This window comes from Pelophylax lessonae (genome assembly GCF_965119305.1).
Source record: "Pelophylax lessonae genome assembly, chromosome: 10".
NCBI lineage: Eukaryota > Metazoa > Chordata > Amphibia > Anura > Ranidae > Pelophylax > Pelophylax lessonae.
In genome coordinates, this window is record NC_138777.1 from 47,326,948 (window position 1) to 47,346,729 (window position 19,782).

At 45.2% G+C, this 19,782-nt stretch overlaps 1 protein-coding gene across 4 annotated transcripts in view; it reads left to right on the forward strand.

Moving 5' to 3' along the window:
• SPI1 (Spi-1 proto-oncogene) overlaps positions 1–19,782 on the forward strand; it is a 104,500-nt gene that overhangs the window by 79,570 nt on the left and 5,148 nt on the right. For 2 of the 4 annotated variants that reach the window (XM_082270801.1, XM_082270799.1), the window contains exons 2-4: positions 3,046–3,136; positions 10,704–10,900; positions 14,105–14,261. In XM_082270801.1, the coding sequence (XP_082126927.1) occupies positions 3,046–3,136; positions 10,704–10,900; positions 14,105–14,261 (445 nt within the window). Of the gene's footprint in view, positions 1–3,045; positions 3,137–10,691; positions 10,901–14,104; positions 14,262–19,782 lie in introns of all 4 variants that reach the window. The other 2 variants (XM_082270800.1, XM_082270798.1) reach the window with 1 other exon arrangement.

Below are 19,782 nucleotides of genomic sequence, written 5' to 3' on the forward strand. Positions count from 1 at the left end.
GAGGGGGAAGCCGCCGCCGCTGATGCTGCTGCCTGTCCACATGTCCTGGGTGAGGGGTGAGTGAGCCGGTGACGGGTGTGCGGGCTGGTGTGGTCCGGGGGGGGGGGGTATGTAGTGGTCCGTCTGACCCCCCCCCCATACACATACTAGAGCCAATTTAGACAGAGTACAATTCATCTATCAGCATGTCTTTGAAGTGTGGGAGTACCCAGAGTAAACTCTAAGGAATGCCGAGCTCATTGGATTTCTGGCAGGATCAGCAGATATTTATTTGCATTTATTGAACAGATATGACAAAATGCTTTCAAAAGTATATTTAACAGACACAAAAGGAGCAATTAAGAGATGCTCATTGTTTACATTTACATTATATAGTAACTAAGAACATTTTGCATTGGAGTGATGAAGTGATAACTAATTCTTGTTAGCTCTTGCAGTGTTTATGCCAAATCACACAGCTACATCAACATCCGATGATTAGGTTACAGAGGTGCGGAGTCACTGCATAAATAGATCCTGTAGGTGTCTGGTATAACTCTGTCATGCAAGTGCTCCTCAGTAACACTAGAAATGACAGATTGTGTGAAAACAAAGTGTGAGGAAGTACGAGCGAAATGTTGGGCAAGCAAAGACTGTGACAGGCAACTGAATATTCTTCTGACCACAGGAAATGCCCTTCCTCATTGAGCATCATGCAGATATGAGGACGGAGCATATCGACACTAAAAATGTCTCTAACCGACATATTGCCTATTTAACATGGTGTTGTGATTAGTCAGTTTGTTTGAATTATAATGTAAACTTTAAAGCAGATCCCCAGGCAAACATAACAAGGCAAAAATGAATAACTTCTTCGAAGCTAAAGTTGCAAAACCATCTTTTGCTGTAATATTCACCTTCAATACAGAGATTTCCCCTGCAGTACTTTTCTCTTCTGTTAGATATCCTTGATCTGATGACCAGCATCATTTAACCCACTTCTTCTGAGCCCAGGTTGTCCTGACCCCGCTCCCAGCTTATGACTGGGCAGTAAAAAGAGAACAGCAATGAGCTCATCTCTCTGTCACTCTGCTTTCTCCGCAGGCTATTTGTCAGCACATGAACAGACTAGCAAAACTTAGAGATAGGTTCCTACCTTAAAAAAAAAAATAAAAGATTTTTTGGTGCTGTGTCTGCCCCCACTGGAGAGACTTCCCATCGCTTCATGTTCTAAAAAAACCTTGTAACAGGGACGAAAATTAAAGGGACATGAACAGCAATGAAACCTTGCCAAATGTCTAACTTTTGTATACTCTGTCCCAAGCTAAGACACCTTTTGCTGATATTTTGCTTTAGCAAAGTCTAGAAAGGATTTCCCTTGTTTACCCTTGATGTTTGTGGGTCTGGTCAGGATGGTCGTCACGTCACGTCCCGTCCCCCATGTTTCCCTCCTCGTTGGGTGCAAGGCAAAAGGTAACATGGGGGACCTTCCCTGAGGTGGGTTCTTCTGGGCTACGCTAGACAACTGTAACAGGATCACTTTGCTTCACATGGGGTACCTTTACTTCTGTGCTGTTTCCATGAATGTCCTGAGGCTGCTGTGGGGTAATACTTGACCGTAGGGCTGGCCCAGCGTTTAGAGATGAATGTACACAGTGTACACTTGCACCGTAAATGTTCTCCAGTTAATTATTGGGCCCCTGTGACAATGTACACTTTCCCTTGCACTTAGAAGGGACACGCTGAGTCTTGTCCACATCCACCTGTCCAGCGTATCACTGCTGCCTCACTCCCAGTAATGGTATGGGGTCCCGCTGTGCACATAGCGCAAACTCCATGCGTACACTTGACTTCACTTAACTCTTCCGTACCTGTGTACAGGCTGGGGACCTCTGCTGTGCGAGTCTTCTCCTATTGGGAGATGACCAGTCATGAATAGAATCCCAACAGCTCCCTCCTGCAAGAGGCTATCCCACCTATCTCAGTCTGCTTGTAACTGCCGTTATCCTAGGTAACCTTTGTAAGTAACCTTTGTGTCTTTACACTGTATTGATTATACTGATATCTTCATAACCCATAACTTCATAACGTTACCTTCGTAACCCTTAGAGACATGAACTATGGAATGGTGCTGGTTAATTACATTACACCCCTTTCAGTAACTTCAGACCAGGCAGGAACAGGTTTCAAAACTTTACTTGAGAAAGTGAAAAAGACATTAGAGAGTCCAACATGCAGAACATTATTCCTTTCTATGTCCCTAATGCTAACTTAGGCTATGTGCTGCCCCTGTAAACCTGCAAGGGTAGAGTTCATGTGTAATACAGAGTCCATCAGAGGCATTCTGCAGCAGCTGGTGTCCTTGGGGCGAACCCAAAGTTTTAATGACTTTTACATTTTGGCCGTAGTAAGCGACATTCTCTCGCTCCTTCAGGGTGCTGTTCTCCGTCTCTTTCCCTTATGAGCACTGATTTGTACATACCGTATTTTCCGGAGTATAAGACGACTGGGCGTATAAGACGACCCCCCTAATTTTCATCTACCAGTAATACTTATACTTCGGTTACCTTGGAGATATTATACTCGGCGTATAAGACGACCCCCCATTTTTGGGGGATTTTTTTGAGGTTCAAAAGTAGTCTTATACGCCAGAAAATACAGTACATGCGTAATCTGCAGGGCCACTTCATGGCACCCCAGTATTATCTGCAATCTTAAGGCAGGAAGGCCTGGGGGGGAGCCCACCACTCAGGGCATGCATTGGACTCCCAGTAAATGCCACAATGGCAGCAAAGCTGTCCAGTGCGTCCCCTCACCAGTATTCAAATGGTACACACAAATAGCCACTGTGGGCAAACTGCGACATAGCATCTGTCACAACTGCACCCATACAAATGTGGCAGCAGATTGTGTTCAGAACTTCCTAATGCCCATTTACACTTGCATTGGATTACTTGAGTGGTTACATTCTTTTACATGCAACCAATAAAAAAAGTATTATATAAGGAGAAGATGTCTTTCTGTAATGAGAAATCTGTATTCAGTTATGTATCTTCTTTCTTGCAGGCTCACCCAGAAGAGCTGGTCACCTATGATCCAGAGAGTTTGCGTGCCCACCATGAATACTACCCCTATCTCAGTGACAATGAGAGCCACGGTAACTATTAGATACTTCCACACTTTATTGCTTAGATGGAATGGGACACGTGAACCCCTCATACCATCATATTATGCCTAACTTAAAATGTGCAATAACTTTTATGCAGATTATTTTAATTCCGTTCAGGTGTTTTTGTGCTGATAATTTGGAAAGTTGTAAATCAACGAAAAAGCCTTAATTGTTTGAATTTTCTCCAAGGTGGAATTGTTGCCACAAGTATCTTTTGTGATATTATTTATTGCTGTGATAAAACAGTATAACCTCCAAAATAGCATACATTTTGACTGAAGTTTTAGGTTAGTGCCAACAAATCTACTAAGGTTTGGAGCCGGTTCACACTGAGGTGACACGACTTCGGGGGGGGGGGGCGACCTGTGAAGTCGCATGCACCGATGTGCACCGCGACTTCGGCGCGACTTGCAGGGACTTCACATAATGGAAGTCTATGCAAGTCGCTCCGAGGTCGCCCCAAAGTAGTACAGGACTCTTTTTCTAAGTCGGAGCGACTTGTGTCGCTCCTATTAGAATGGGTCCTGTACTACTCAAAGGACCGCGACCGACCGCGACTTGTCAGGCTGACAAGTCGCCTGACAAGTCGCGGCAGTGTGAATGGGCTCTTATGGTTAACATTAGGGAATTGAAGTTAAGAGTTAACTTTTTGGGTTCAGTACCATTTAAGAATAAGATTTATTATTTAAAGGGAAAATGTACTTTTAAACAAAATACACATATCCCTAGGCACACTGGCTGACTGAAGATTTCTATCTCTGACTTAGCCAAAGGTGTTTCAGACCTCTGCAGAGAGACCTCTGCTTCCACAGAGAGCAAGCATTCTTCTCTGCGGCATGCTGGCAGGGAACAGGCTTGCTTAGTCAATGGAAGCCTTTGGGGGTAAGTTCACATTCATGACCTGCTCCAAGAAGACTTTTGTTGCTGGTATTGCCAGAAGACAAATGACTTGAAGAAGACTTCAAGTGACTTGCACTCTGCCTGGCTTTTTTTGGGCACTGCTTCCAGTATTCAGTTCTTCTTTAGGATGATGTTAAGGGTAAAACTTAGGGTGTGGGTTGAAGTTAAGGGTTAGCTTCTGAATTAGAATGAGGTTAGGCGTAGAAGTTGGGATTTCTGTTAGGTTTGGTGGTTATGTCAAGATTAGGAGTAGTAAGTCACAGTTTTTTTAGTTTATGTATTTTTGAGTGTGACCATCGTATAACGCAGTGATCTTGAAGCTGCGGCCCGTGTGCCAGATGTGGCCCTTTGCTTGCCTTTATCTGGTCCTTGGGGCATTATTCCTCCCACTGATATGAAGCACTATTCCTCCCACTGATACGAAGCACTATTCCTCCCACTGATACTGAGCACTATTCCTCCCACTGATATGAAGCACTATTCCTCCCACTGATATGAAGCACTATTCCTCCCACTGATACAAAGCACTATTCCTCCCACTGATACAAAGCACTATTCCTCACATCCATACGAAGCACTATTCCTCCCACTGATACAAAGCACTATTCCTCCCACTGATACAAAGCACTATTCCTCCCACTGATACAAAGCACTATTCCTCCCACTGATACAAAGCACTATTCCTCCCACTGATATGAAGCACTATTCCTCACATCCATACGAAGTACTATTCCTCCCACTGATACGAAGCACTTTTCCTCCCACTGATACGAAGCACTATTCCTCACATCCAGTGTTGGGGGTAACTAGTTACAAAGTAACTAATTACAGTAACTACATTACTTTTTTTGGTAACTAAGTAAAGTAACTAGTTACAATACTAATATTGGTAACTACACTACTTTACTAGGCTATAGGAAGTAACTACACTACTTTACTAGGCTATAGGAACGCGCTTTCCTGCGTTACCCAAGCCGTGCGATACAATCGTTATTTCGAAGAATAGAGAGGGATGAAGTTTATGAATTTTTGTTGCACTTGATGTTTTATTCTGTTTTTTCAGGTTTTGTTCTCATGTTTCCCAAAGCCTGTGTTTATACAATAAACTCTATGCAGAAAGTGTGTCATGTATCTTCTTCTACACGGTCAATTAAGAAAGAGGAAAGTAAAGTAATAAGTAGTGAAGTTACTTTTCAAATGCAGTAACTAGTAAAGTAATCTCATTACAATTTACAGAAGTAACTAGTAACTAGTTACATTTTTTGAGTAACTACCCCAACACTGCTCACATCCATACGAAGTACTATTCCTCCCACTGATACAAAGCACTATTCCTCCCACTGATACAAAGCACTATTCCTCCCACTGACACAAAGTACTATTAATCCCACTGACACGAAGTACTATTCCTCCCACTGATATGAAGCACTATTCCTCACATCCATACGAAGTACTATTCCTCCCACTGATACAAAGCACTATTCCTCCCACTGATACGAAGCACTATTCCTCCCACTGATACGAAGCACTATTTTGCCCACTGATACGAAGCACTATTCCTCCCACTGATACATAACACTATTCCTCCCACTGATACGGAGCACAATTCCTCCCACTGATACGGAGCACAATTCCTCCCACTGATACGGAGCACTATTCCTCCCACTGATACAAAGCACAATTCCTCCCACTGATACGGAGCACTATTCCTCCCACTGATACAAAGCACAATTCCTCCCACTGATACGGAGCACAATTCCTCCCACTGATACGAAGCACAATTCCTCCCACTGATATGAAGCACTATTCCTCCCACTGATACGAAGCACTATTCCTCCCACTGATACGAAGCACAATTCCTCCCACTGATATGAAGCACTATTCCTCCCACTGATACGGAGCACTATTCCTCCCACTGATACAAAGCACAATTCCTCCCACTGATACGGAGCACTATTCCTCCCACTGATACAAAGCACTATTCCTTCCACTGATACGAAGTACTATTCCTCCCACTGATACGAAGTACTAATCCTCCCACTGATACGAAGCACTATTCCTCCCACTGATACGAAGTACTATTCCTCCCACTGATATAAAGCACAATTCCTCCCAGTGATACGAAGCACTATTCCTCCCACTGATACAAAGCACTATTTTGCCCACTGATACGAAGCACTATTCCTGCCACTGATACAAAGCACTATTCCTCCCACTGATACAAAACACTATTCCTCCCACTGATATGAAGCACAATTCCTCCCAGTGATACGGAGCACTATTCCTCCCACTGATACGAAGCACTATTCCTCCCACTGATACGAAGCACTATTCCTCCCACTGATACGAAGCACTATTCCTCCCACTGATACGAAGCACTATTCCTCCCACTGATACAAAGCACAATTCCTCCCACTGATACAAAGCACTATTCCTCCAACTGATACAAAGCACTATTCCTCCAACTGATACAAAGCACTATTCCTCCCACTGATAGGAAGTACTATTCCTCCCACTGATACGAAGCACTATTCCTCCCACTGATATGAAGCACTATTCCTCACATCCATACGAAGTACTATTCCTCCCACTGATACAAAGCACTATTCCTCCCACTGACACGAAGTACTATTCTTCCCACTGATACAAAGCACCATTCCTCCCACTGATACAAAGCACTATTCCTCCCACTGATACGAAGCACTATTCCTCCCCCTGATACAAAGCACTATTCCTCCCACTGATACAAAATACTATTTCTCCCCCTGATATGAAGCACTATTTTGCCCACTGATACGAAGCACTATTCCTCCCACGGATACAAAGCACTATTCCTCCCACTGATACTGAGCACTATTCCTCCCACTGATACAAAGCACTATTCCTCCCACTGATACAAAACACTATTCCTCCCACTGATACAAAGCACTATTCCTCACATCCATACGAAGTACTATTCCTCCCACTGACACAAAGTACTATTCCTCCCACTGACACAAAGTACTATTCTTCCCACTGATACAAAGTACTATTCCTCCCACTGACACAAAGTACTATTCTTCCCACTGATACAAAGCACTATTCCTCCCACTGATACAAAGTACGATTCCTCCCACTGATACGAAGCACTATTCCTCCCACTGATATGATGCACTATTCCTCCCACTGATACAAAGCACAATTTCTCCCACTGATACAAAGCACAATTCCTCCCACTGATACGAAGCACTATTCCTCCCCCTGATACAAAGCACTATTCCTCCCACTGATACAAAGTACTATTTCTCCCCCTGATATGAAGCACTATTTTGCCCACTGATACGAAGCACTATTCCTCCCACGGATACAAAGCACTATTCCTCCCACTGATACTGAGCACTATTCCTCCCACTGATACAAAGTACTATTCCTCCCACTGATACAAAGCACTATTCCTCCCACTGATACAAAGCACTATTCCTCACATCCATACGAAGTACTATTCCTCCCACAGATACAAAGCACTATTCCTCCCACTGATACAAAGCACTATTCCTCCCACTGATACAAAGCACTATTCCTCACATCCATACGAAGTACTATTCCTCCCACTGACACAAAGTACTATTCCTCCCACTGACACAAAGTACTATTCTTCCCACTGATACAAAGTACTATTCCTCCCACTGACACAAAGTACTATTCTTCCCACTGATACAAAGTACTATTCTTCCCACTGATACAAAGCACTATTCCTCCCACTGATACAAAGTACGATTCCTCCCACTGATACGAAGCACTATTCCTCCCACTGATATGATGCACTATTCCTCCCACTGATACAAAGCACAATTTCTCCCACTGATACAAAGCACAATTCCTCCCACTGATACGAAGCACTATTCCTCCCACTGATACAAAGCACAATTCCTCCCACTGATACGAAGCACTATTCCTCCCACTGATACAAAGCACTATTCCTCCCACTGATATGTGTGTCACATACCTTGAAGCAGAGCCTGACATGCAGAGGGAGACCTCTCGTACAGCCCTGGCTCAGGCACCACTGGAGTTGCAACAGTGGATGCGGGAGCGCAGTGGAGTATGAGTGCCTGCGCTGGTCTACCATTGGCAGCCGAGATGAGTGGCCGATGAGTCACTGGACAGGACTGGATTGCTGAGCGGTGCAGATGCACAGTGGATGCAGGACAGTGTCACCAGGCACAGGACGAAGCAGGATAGGCAAAAGACTGGAGCAGGGTCAGACAAGCAGGATTGGTCACAGATAATCAGATACGGTGTAAGCAGCCCGCAGAGAATAGTCGGTGTACAGGCAGAGGTTGGCAGCAGGATATCAGGCAGAAAAGCAGGTATATCAGAGTCTAGGCAAGCCGGGGGCAGGACTGGAGATAAGCAAACATGGACTGACCAGCCGGGTCAGTACAGGAATCAAATACAGGCACAGGAACAGAACTCAGGTAAAGCTGCAGATCAGACAGCACTGCACAAGTGCATCTGCTGCCCTTATATATGGCATTTAGGCGCCAATGCTAAAACGGGTAACGCGCACGCATGTGCATAGGCATTCGCATTTGGCGAATCTTTGTACGCATCTGCCTATTACCGGAATGTCCCTGACAATGTGGCACTATTCTTCCTACTGAAGCCAACAATAAATCACCATTCCACTGATACACTGAGTCATTGTTTACTCACCGTTGGGGCATTTTCGACTTCCACTTGCCACATTCCGGACCCCTGGTATAACATAAAAATTTGTTTGCGCTGATACATTTTATGCTGACCCAAAAAGTAGTAGTTTATCTTTTTGTGTCTCTCAGAAACACCTACAAGGAAATCTACCCACCTGCATTCTGGCTTGGTGTTCTCCACCCCCTTTATAAGCCTACATCCTCCTCCAATGAGGAATAAAGAACCTTTTCTTAAACAGTGAAAATGGAGAGCCATGGGAACATAGGGGCCACAGGAAATGTGAATATCTTCCCGATGGAGGGTGGTTAAAACTGCATGCGTTCTTTTTATGAAAACGAGGAAGTAGAAGATGTTCTAAAGTCCTAATATACTTCTTGTTCTACAGCAGGGGTCTCCAAACCTTCTAAACAAACAGCCAGTTTATTGTCCTTCAGACTTTAGGGGGGCCAGACTGTCGTCAGTGGGAGGAGAAAATGCCTGTTAGAAACCGTTTGTTAGAAACCGTTTGTTAGAAACCGCTAATTGGCTAATACGCTTGCGTGAATTAGCTCACGTTCGGAAACCGATAATTGGCTAACGCGCATGCGTGAATTAGCCAATGCGCACGTTATGCGTTCTCACATTTGCACGCATTGACCCAGACGTTTTGGCGCCAAAAAAGGCCTATTTAAAGGCAGCTGGTGCAGTTGCACTTTGCTATCTTGTCTACAGCTCTTGCCGTTGTTCCTGAACCTGTGACCTGTTTCCTGCTGATTTCCTGTTGGCCTTTTGGCTTGTCCCTGACTCCGCTTGTCTGCTGCCCGTCCTGACCCCAGCTTGTTTGACCATTCTCTCGGATCTTCCTTGTCTGTTTATTTGCCTTCGGACCTTGACCGGTTCTCCCTTGGTGGGACGACCCTGAGGACCGCGACCTGGTATCCACACGCAGCGAAGTCCATCCTCACCACCAGCGGCTCTGGCGAAAACTGGTGGATACTTAGATTCCGCACCTCAGGCTAGCCTGTGTCACTTACCTTGGGGGTTCCCGTCCAAGCTCCGCCCTCTAGCGAACATCGGGGCCTACCTCTGCCGTCAGGTTACCACCAGCACCCTAACAATGCCCCTGCGTCAGTGGGAGGAAAAAATTGACATAGTGTCTATGGTCTTTAGGAGGAGAAATAGTGGCATATCATTGGTTTTATTGGGAGGAATAGTATCCCATTGTTGTTTTTAGTGGAAGGAATAGTGCCCAATTGTTTTTCTTGGTGGGAGGAAAAGTGCTCCATCGATGATGTCGGTGTTGGTGTCAGTGGAAGGAATAATGCTCCATTGCTGGTGTCAGTGGAAGTAATACTGCCTCACTTTTGGTGTCACCAATGGGAATAGTGCCTCATTGTTGGTGTCAGTGAGAGGAATAGTGCCATATATCAGTGGGAGGACAAATGTCCCAAGGGCCAGATAAAGGCAATCAAAGGGCCCATGGGCAACAGTTTGGAGACCACTGTTCCACAGTGATAATACAGTTTCTTCATATACAAAATGCTGTTACCTTAAGACAGGAAGTGTGCTACAAGCAGGATCACCAGGGGAAAATAAAGGAAAAGAAAACCAGTGCCACCATCAAATTTAAGAACCCGTAAGCTACAGTGTATTACATTTTTGTTTTTTGGGTTTAGATACACTTTAATACTGAAATATCAATAGGCACAATGGAACTCTTTTCCATTTAAGACAGGGGAGATGTGAAAGGGACAGAGTTTCTGAATTTCTCACAGAAATTTCATGCCTCTATTTCAAATGAGAAAATCTTTTTTCAAATCTGTGGCGAAAGATAACCAGCTTGGCTTAAAGGTGATAATAAAATTAAGCAATCTATGGTGATATTATCCATTATGTCACATCTCTTGTTGTTCAACTCTTATCTAGAGGACATTTTTTTTTAGATACTGAACAAGTACTAACCCTTCATTAGTTTCCTTTTTAGAGCATTATTGGGAATATCCAATAACTTCTCACCTGCATGGCGAACTTGATGGATTCCCCGACTCACAACTCACAGAGCTACAGAGCGTACAACAGCCACAACTGCAGCAATTGTACAGACACATGGAACTGGAACAAATGCACGTCCTGGAGCCTGGACTGACTGCATCACATCCACACCTCCAGTTGACACACCAGGTAACTGCTTCATAGGGCTCATTAGGCAGAGCAATCTGCAATCATTGCGTGCAATAGGCAATCACATTTTAAAGCCCAACCCAAATAGTAAGCATTTGAGCTACAAGTTTGTAAATGACTTCCTAAGCTCTTGCCAGACTTGCCAGGCTTCACAAGTTTGTTGCATAGGAAAATATTGGGGAGAGTCACGCGCTGTCTGGGGGAATTTGTGCAATTTAAAACAACCTATCCCAGATGCTGCATAGATCGATACTGAAAACCATTCAGAAAAAGTGCTGATAATAGGGGTGGGGGATACTGCGCTTCTGGGGGTTGTTATGGTTGGTAATGAATATTCAATAAACTTAAAAAGTGCATATGTGCTAGTGTGCAAAAAATAAAATAAATTATACTCCCTCAACGAATGAGGGAATTATGGGAAAATGTATCGGGGTGTGTATCCTATAAATCCAACAAATATATCAGTGTAAACACTCCATAAATAAATAAATACAATAAATAAATCCTCAAATCTCCATATAAAACATCAAGTGAACAGTGAATTAATGTAATTTATAATATAAATATAAATAGATAATCAAGATAAATACACACTATAATCTAAAAAGGCTAAAAAAATATAGTGACAGGTAAAAGTGCTTAGTGCATGAAATGAATGTGCATAGGATCACTTAGTCAACTATACCAGTGCCGCAGGTGACCCAGATCATTTATAGGTGAAACAAATAAATAATAAATAAATAGTCCAATGATATATCCAATTAAAGGGTATTTCAAACAGGTGTTAACCCTCCACCTAACACCATGTGAAAAACATGTGGGGTGCTTCTTCTCTCATGCGGGCCCCTCTGGGTGTGCTAGTCGCTCACCTCAATCTCTTAGAGAATGCGCCTTATCACAAAATTCCAGGGGCTCCTCTCCACTCCTACTGTGTTGGTCACAAACTTATGGTCTTCAAGCTGTCTAAAGGGGATCAGCCTCCTATCCTTTCCCAATGGTCAGCGGATCTCAAAGGTAAAGAACTCAAAATAGTGCAATATTGCCAAATAAAACTGCTTTATTTTAATGGATTAAAAAGACTCACATATATTGCATACACAATGCGCATTCGGCAAACAGCAAGGAAGGTCGCGGTCCTCACTTCCGCGTTCCAACGTCACTTCCGGTTTGGCATCCCTACGCGTTACGCCACTTCCGCTCACGTGGCTTCTTCAGGGCATCCCTTTTTAGATTATAGTGTGTATTAGTGTGTAAGTTTGTTGCATAATTGCAGCAAATACACATTGCATGACTTGACTCCAGGTCAAATTCCTTTGCAAGCATTCTGCAAGCCAAATTCTGGCTCAGCTATGCTGTGCAATAGTCATCCCACCACAGGGGTCACTGTGACTTGCAGAGCTCTTGCTGTAGACTCACCACTGCAACTTTGCTCTTGCTAGAGACTTGCCACGCAAATTTGCTTCAAATTGTAAAAGTGTTGACTAGAACTAGTGCTTCAAGTGCTCTGCAAGTGTACAACTTGCCAGTGAAAATGTGCAGCACGTTAACAAGACTTACAATTCAACAGTTATTCTCGCTATCTGGGATTTGAACGTAAAAAAAATGGAATTAATTCACTAATGAAAACCAGTTAAAGCCCTTCTGAACTTTTAGTTGAAGTCATCTACATTCAATACAAAAGGTGTGTAAGGCTCCATTCACATCAGCCCATCTCCAAAGTCACACGATTTCTAGTGCAACTTTGGAACGCGACTTTGACGCAACTTTTGGTGCGACTTTGATCTGACTTTACATTCTCTGGACCAAAGTCGCATAAAAATTCACACCAAAATAGTGCAGGCTCCTTTTCAAAGTCGCCGCGACTTTAAGTCCCCCTTAATTTAAACGGGTGCTATTGAAAAGAATGGGATGTGACTTATCATGCAACTTTGATGTCCAAAGTCGCATGACAAGTCATATAAGTGTAACTGGAGCCTCAAGTCTAAAGCTGGCCATACACTGATCAAAATTTTGAGAGTCCATCAGGGACTGTTTAATTGACCTTTGTAGAAGTGACAGTTTGAAAAATCTCTATTGAGTAAGCAGCTGCAGCCAATGATCAGTGTGTTTTGACAGCAACAGATGCCGCTGTCAGAATACAATGTCACAAGGGGGGAGCGGGGGATTCTTCTATCCACACAGTTGAGGTGCATGGAGCCCATGAACTTAGGCTCCATTCACATGTCAGCGTAGAGATCCGGAAATCATTGCAAATCGCGGGACGCCTGTGCGTTACCTATGATTTGCAATAGCACCCCAAACGCTGTGCGATGTTGCCGCGATTTCCGCCTGCCGAATCGCGGTACCATTGTGCAAAAAAAATTGCTGCACGCATGACGCCCCAAAGAAGCTCTTGTACCTTTTTTGGGCGTCATGCAGGCGGAAATCGCGGCAACATCACACAGCTTTTGGGGTGCTATTGCAAATCACAGGCAATGCACAGGCGTCCTGCGCTTTGCAATGATTTTCGGATCGCGGGTAGAATCGCGGTGATTCTGCCCGCGTTTGCTACGCTGACATGTGAATGTAGCCTTAGCGAAAAAAAACTGTGTTCTAATTTTCTTCAGAAAACTGCCAAAGCCTGAGCACACACTGCCCTTCTTTAATGCTACACCCCCCTTCCTGCACACACTGCCCCCCTTTAACCCTACACCCCCTTCATATACACATTGCCCCCCTTTAATCTTACACCCCCTTCATTTACACACTGCCCCCCTTATCCCTACACATCCCTTCATATACAAAGTGCCCCCCCTTTAACCCTACACACCCCTTCTTGTACACACTGCCCCTTCCCCCTTCCTTCACACACTGCCCTTCTTTAATGCTACACCCCCTTCCTGCACATACTGCCCCCCTTTAACCCTACACCCCCTTCCTGCACACTGCCAACCTTTAACCCTGCACACCCCTTCATATACAAAGTACCCCCCTCTCTAGAGGTGACCTCCCCTTGGGATGAGGAGGCGACAGGAGAGGAATGGGGCACTGGCCATGACTGCGCCCTAGGGGTGGCAGTGCGCCCTAGGCGGCCGCCTAGTTTGCCTAGTGGTAGCACCGGCCCTGACTGTCTAGGACTATCTAGAGACCTGGTCCTAATTATACAGATGGCCATAAACAGATGTATCCTAAATATGCCTCTAAAATGATTATGGTCTTTTGCAGGTGTCCTATGTACCTCGTGTATGTGTGCAGTTCCAGTCTCCAGCACCACCCAGCTCAGAGGATGATGACCATGAAAGACGAAGCCCCCCTCTGGAAGTGTCAGATGGAGAGCTAGACCCGCGAGACTCAGGTTATGGGGCACTTCTAGGAGAGCCAGGTATGCCCTGTAATAAATAAGTATCAGTAATTGTTGCTAATAGAAATTAGTACTGTGTTTTTTTTCCGATAAAGAAAAAGTAATAGGATTTTCATATGTGATGGCTGACCACCTAGATTTTACTGAATTTTTGTGGGCAGTTGGTTAAAGGATTTATAGAGGTGTACAGCGGAATTGATTAGGGTGATCCAAAACACTTTCTGGTGAAGTTTTATTCTTCAGAATTGAAACTGTATATAAAGTTTTTTTTTTTTTTTTAATTTTTAAAATAGAATATTATGGGGTTAGAACCTTAATACTTTCAAAATTTAAATAATGTTAATAATTTTCTGGGTTAAAAACCTGAATTTTTTTTTGCTATTTGTGTTCTCACTGGGTAGATTTACTCAATTGGTCTTAGTGACCATCGTCTCTGGTACAGAACGGGACTGGAAAGCCAATATATTTGAGCTGTCACAGGATTAGAAAGTGAGTAAAAATCTGCAATTGTAAAACCTGTGGTGGCATCTATCCAAGATGGGATATCCCCTGACTTTGAACAGATCTCCTTTTTCTCCCTGCTTTGTCTCCTGGACATGAAGTGAAGGGAAATCCCCAGCAGGACACAGACTAAAAATAAAAAACACTTTCGCTATCCTATTAACCCGTTGCTGACCGCCGCAAGTACATATACTGCGGCGGTCAGCCCCGGCCAGGCAAAGTGACGTATCGTTACGTCACTAGCCTGGGAGCCAATAGCGGGCGGGCGCGCGCCGCCGGAGGCGCGCTCCCGCCTTGGCTCGTTCACGGACATCTCCGTGCGTGTGACCGGCGGACCCGATGTCACTCGCGATCGTCCGCTGTGAAGGGGGACAGGCAGGCGGCTAATGTAAACAAAGCCGCCTGTCATTCTCTCCTGTGTAAAAGCACTGATCTAACGGTCCTGCTATGTAGGACCGTTGATCTGTGCTGTTACACACACAGCCACATCCCTGCACAGTTAGAAGCACGCCCCTAGGGACACACTTAACCCCTCCCTCTCCAATAAAGTTAACCCCTTCACTGCCAGTGTCATTTTTACAGTAACAGTGCATATGTATAGCACTGATTACTGTAGAAATGTCACTGGTAACCCCAAAAGTGTCAAAAATGTCAGTCAAGGGTCCGATCTGTCTGCCGCAATGTCGCAGTCCCGCAAAAAAAATCACAGATCGCTGTCATTACTCGTTAACAAAAAAAAAACAACAAAAATGACAAAAATCTTTCCCTTTGTTAGTAAATGCAATAACTTTTGCGCAAACCAATCAAAATACGCTTATTTTTTATAATATAAAAATTAAATTTCATATAAAAAAATGTGAAAAATATTGTTATTTTTGCAAAATTGTCGCTCTTTTTTTGATTATAGCGCATGATCAAAAAATCGCACAGGTGATCAAATACCACCAAAAGAAAGCTCTGTTTGTGGGAAAAAAAGGACGTCAAATTCGTTTAGGCACAGCGTCGCACGACCGCGCAATTGTCCGTTAAAGTCACGCAGTGCCGAATCGCAAAATACCCCCTGGTGAGGAAGGGGGTAAAATCTTCCGGGGCTTAAGTGGAAAATTTAGAAAGTATATTAGGAAATTGGATACAGCAACCCATGATAACCAGTCAAACAATCTGAATTCATAGTTCAGGTTTTATTGGTGTATCTAAACTCAAAAACAAAAATGTAATATATTGCAGCTTATCAGTTCTTAGATGTGATGGTAGCATTCATTGCTAGGCTTTTTTCTTTATTTTCACCTGTAATCCTGAAAAAAACACGCTTCCGGTCCTTGATTGGTTATCCTCACTTACTTCACTGTATCTATGGAGGGAGCAGTGGCGTACCTAGAGCATTTGGCACCCGGGGCGGATCCTATATCTGGCACCCCCCCCCCCCAACTTTAAAATGTAAAAACACCCACAAAAAAATTGTAATGTGTTCAAGAATATATTTTTTGCACAAATTTCACAGCCCCCCATCACAGTGCCCCTTTAAGTTTGAGTAATAGATTGGAGACTTGCTAAAGGAGATATTCAGAGACTGCAGACATGATACAGGAGATGGTCAGAGACTACAGACATGATACAGGAGATGGTCAGAGACTAAGGGCATGATACAGGAGATGGTCAGAGACTGAAGACATGATACAGAAGACTGCCAGAGACTACAGACATGATACAGGAGATGGTCAGAGACTGAAGACATGATACAGAAGACTGCCAGAGACTGCAGACATGATACAGGAGATGGTCAGAGACTGCAGACATGATACAGAAGATGGCCAAAGACTGAAGACATGATACAGGAGAAGGTCAGAGACTACAGACATGATACAGGAGATGGTCAGAGACTGCAGACATGATACAGGAGATGGTCAGAGACTGCAGACATGATACAGGAGATGGTCAGAGACTGCAGACATGATACAGGAGATGGTCAGAGACTGCAGACATGATACAGGAGATGGTCAGAGACTGCAGACATGATACAGGAGATGGTCATAGACTGAGGACATGATACAGTAGATGGTCAGACACTGCAGACATGATACAGTAGATGGTCAGAGACTACAGACATGATACAGTAGATGGTCAGAGACTACAGACATGATACAGTAGATGCTCAGAGGCTGAGGACATGATAGAAGATAGAAGAGCACTAGGGGGGCCGGAGAGCACAGACGAAGCAGAGAGCACTGGAGGAGTTGAAGGGCACGGTGGGGGGGGGGGGCTGTAGAGAATTAATAGGGGGTTTGGAAAGCATTGTAGGGGGGTTGGAAGGTGCAGGGGGTGGAGAGCACTGGGGGGGACAGGGAGCACTTGGGGGGCGAGCAGGGAAAACCATGGGGGTGGAGAGCACGGGGGGGGGGGCAGGGAGCACTTGGGGGGGGTGGGCAGGGAAAATCAGGGGGGTGGAGAGCACTGGGGGGACAGGGAGAACTTGGGGGGAGGGGGTGGGCAGGGAAAATCAGGGGGGTGGGGAGCACTGGGGGGGACAGGGAGCACTTGGGGGGCGGGCAGGGAAAACCAGGGGGTGGAGAGCACTGGGGGGGACAGGGAGCACTTGGGGGGCGGGCAGGGAAAACCAGGGGGTGGAGAGCACTGCGGGGACAGGGAGCACTTGGGGGGCGGGCAGGGAAAACCAGGGGGGTGGAGAGCACTGCGGGGGACAGGGAGCACTTGGGGGGTGGGCAGGGAAAACCAGGGGGGTGGAGAGCACTGGGGGGGACAGGGAGCACTTGGGGGGTGGGCAGGGAAAACCAGGGGGGTGGAGAGCACTGCGGGGGACAGGGAGCACTTGGGGGGCGGGCAGGGAAAACCAGGGGGGTGGAGAGCACTGCGGGGGACAGGGAGCACTTGGGGGGTGGGCAGGGAAAACCAGGGGGGTGGAGAGCACTGCGGGGGACAGGGAGCACTTGGGGGGCGGGAGAAAGCACTGTGGGGAGCTGAAGAGCATGGGGGGGGGGGCTAAAGAAAAGGGGGGGTCAGCAAAAGAACTTGTATTGGAGGGGGATGGGGCAGCTGCATATAGAGGAATTGATCTTTCCCTATTCTTCCTGCAGGAGGGAGAGGAGGAGAATCAGTTATTCTGTAGGCAGCTGCAGGAAGATTAGAGAAAGATTAATTCCTCTATATGCAGCTTCCCCATCCCCCTCCGATCCAGCACACACACTTGGGCAATGGGCACTCACCTTCTTCCCACCGAGGCTCCGCCCCTTCTTCCCGCCGAGGCTCCGCCCCCTTATTCCCGCCGCGGCTCCGCCCCCTTATTCCCGCCGCGGCTCCGCCCCCCCCCCCCCGCTAGCAGCACGGACTGAAGGAGCTGCCACTGCAGCTGCCTTCACACTGCCGGATCTGTCTGACTCTGAACACACTGGCAGGACACCGGCTGACACCCCCCCAGAGCGTGGCACCCGGGGCGGGCCGCACCCCCGCCCCCCCATTGGTACGCCACTGGGAGGGAGTCATGGTTCTCACTTAGGCTGCTTTCCTGCTTTGGACTACAAAATGGTCATTCTCTATTAATTACATGGTGGGAGTGGAATTAGTAGTATACAGGTGCATCTCATTTAATTAGAATATCATCAAAAAGTTAATTTATTTTAGTTATAATTCATTTTCTATTCAAACAGTGAAGCTTATATATTTTATATAGATGCGTTGTAAACTGAGTGATATATTTCAAGCATTTCTTTCATTTAATTTTCATGATTACGGCTTACATCTAGTGAAAACCCAAAACTCAGTATCTCAGAAAATTTGAATATTACATAAGACCAATAAGAAAAAGTATTTTTAATAGAGAAGTGTTGGCTTACTGAAAAGTATGTCCATGTACAGTATAGTATGCACTCAGTGCTTGGTTGGGGCTCCTTCTGCATGAATTACTGCATCAATGCGGCGTGGCATGGAGGTGATCAGCCTGTGGCACTGCTGAGGTGTTATGGAAGCCCAGGTTGCTTTGATAGCGGCATTCAGCTCGCCTGCATTGTTGGGTCTGGTGTCTCTCATCTTCCTCTTGACAATACCCCACAGATTCTCTATGGGGTTTAGGTCAGGCGAGTTTGCTGGCCAACCAGGCACAGTGATACCATGATCATTAAACCAGGTATTGTTACTTTTGGCAGTGTGGGCAGGTGGCAAGTCCTGTTGGAAAATGAAATCAGCATCTCCATAAAGCTGGTCAGCAGAGGGAAGCATGAAGTGCTCTAGAATTTCCTGGTAGAGGGCTGCGCTGACTTTGGACTTGATAGAACACAGTGGCCCAACACCAGCAGAGGACATGGCTCCTCAAATCATCCCTGACTGTGGACAATTTTGCATTTCATTTGGAAATCAAGGACCCAGAGTCTGGAGGAAGAGTGGAGAGGCACAGTATCCAAGTTGCATGAGGTCCAGTGTGAAGTTTCCACAGTCAGTGATGATATAGCTTGAAAGGAAGATAAGATTGTTTTTTTTCAGTTCTGTTTACAGAGTGCCAAAGACACTGCATTTCTTGCAAGATCAACAGGTATTTTCTGTACTTGTTGAAAATGAAAAATAATGAAGCTACCATATCTGAGCACTGGTAAGCTGCAATATACACTGCTCAAAAAAATTAAAGGAACACTTTTTATTATCAGCGTATAGCATCAAGTCAATTTAACTCCGGGGATATTGATCTGGTCAGTTAAGTAGCAAAGGGGGTTGTTAATCAGTTTCAGCTGCTTTGGTGTTAATTAAATTAACAACAGGTGCACTAGGTGGGCAACAATAGGACAACCCCCAAAACAGGAATGGTTTTACAGGTGAAGGCCACTGACATTTTTTTCTCTACTTATCTTTTCTGATTGTTTTTCACTAGGTTTTGCATTTGGCTAGGGTCAGTGTCAATACTGGTAGCATAAGGCGATACCTGGACCCTATAGAGTTTGCACAGGCAATCCAACTCCTCCAGGATTGCACATAAATACATGCAATTGCCAGAAGAATTGCTGTGTCTCCCAGCACAGTCTCAAGAGCATGGAGGAGA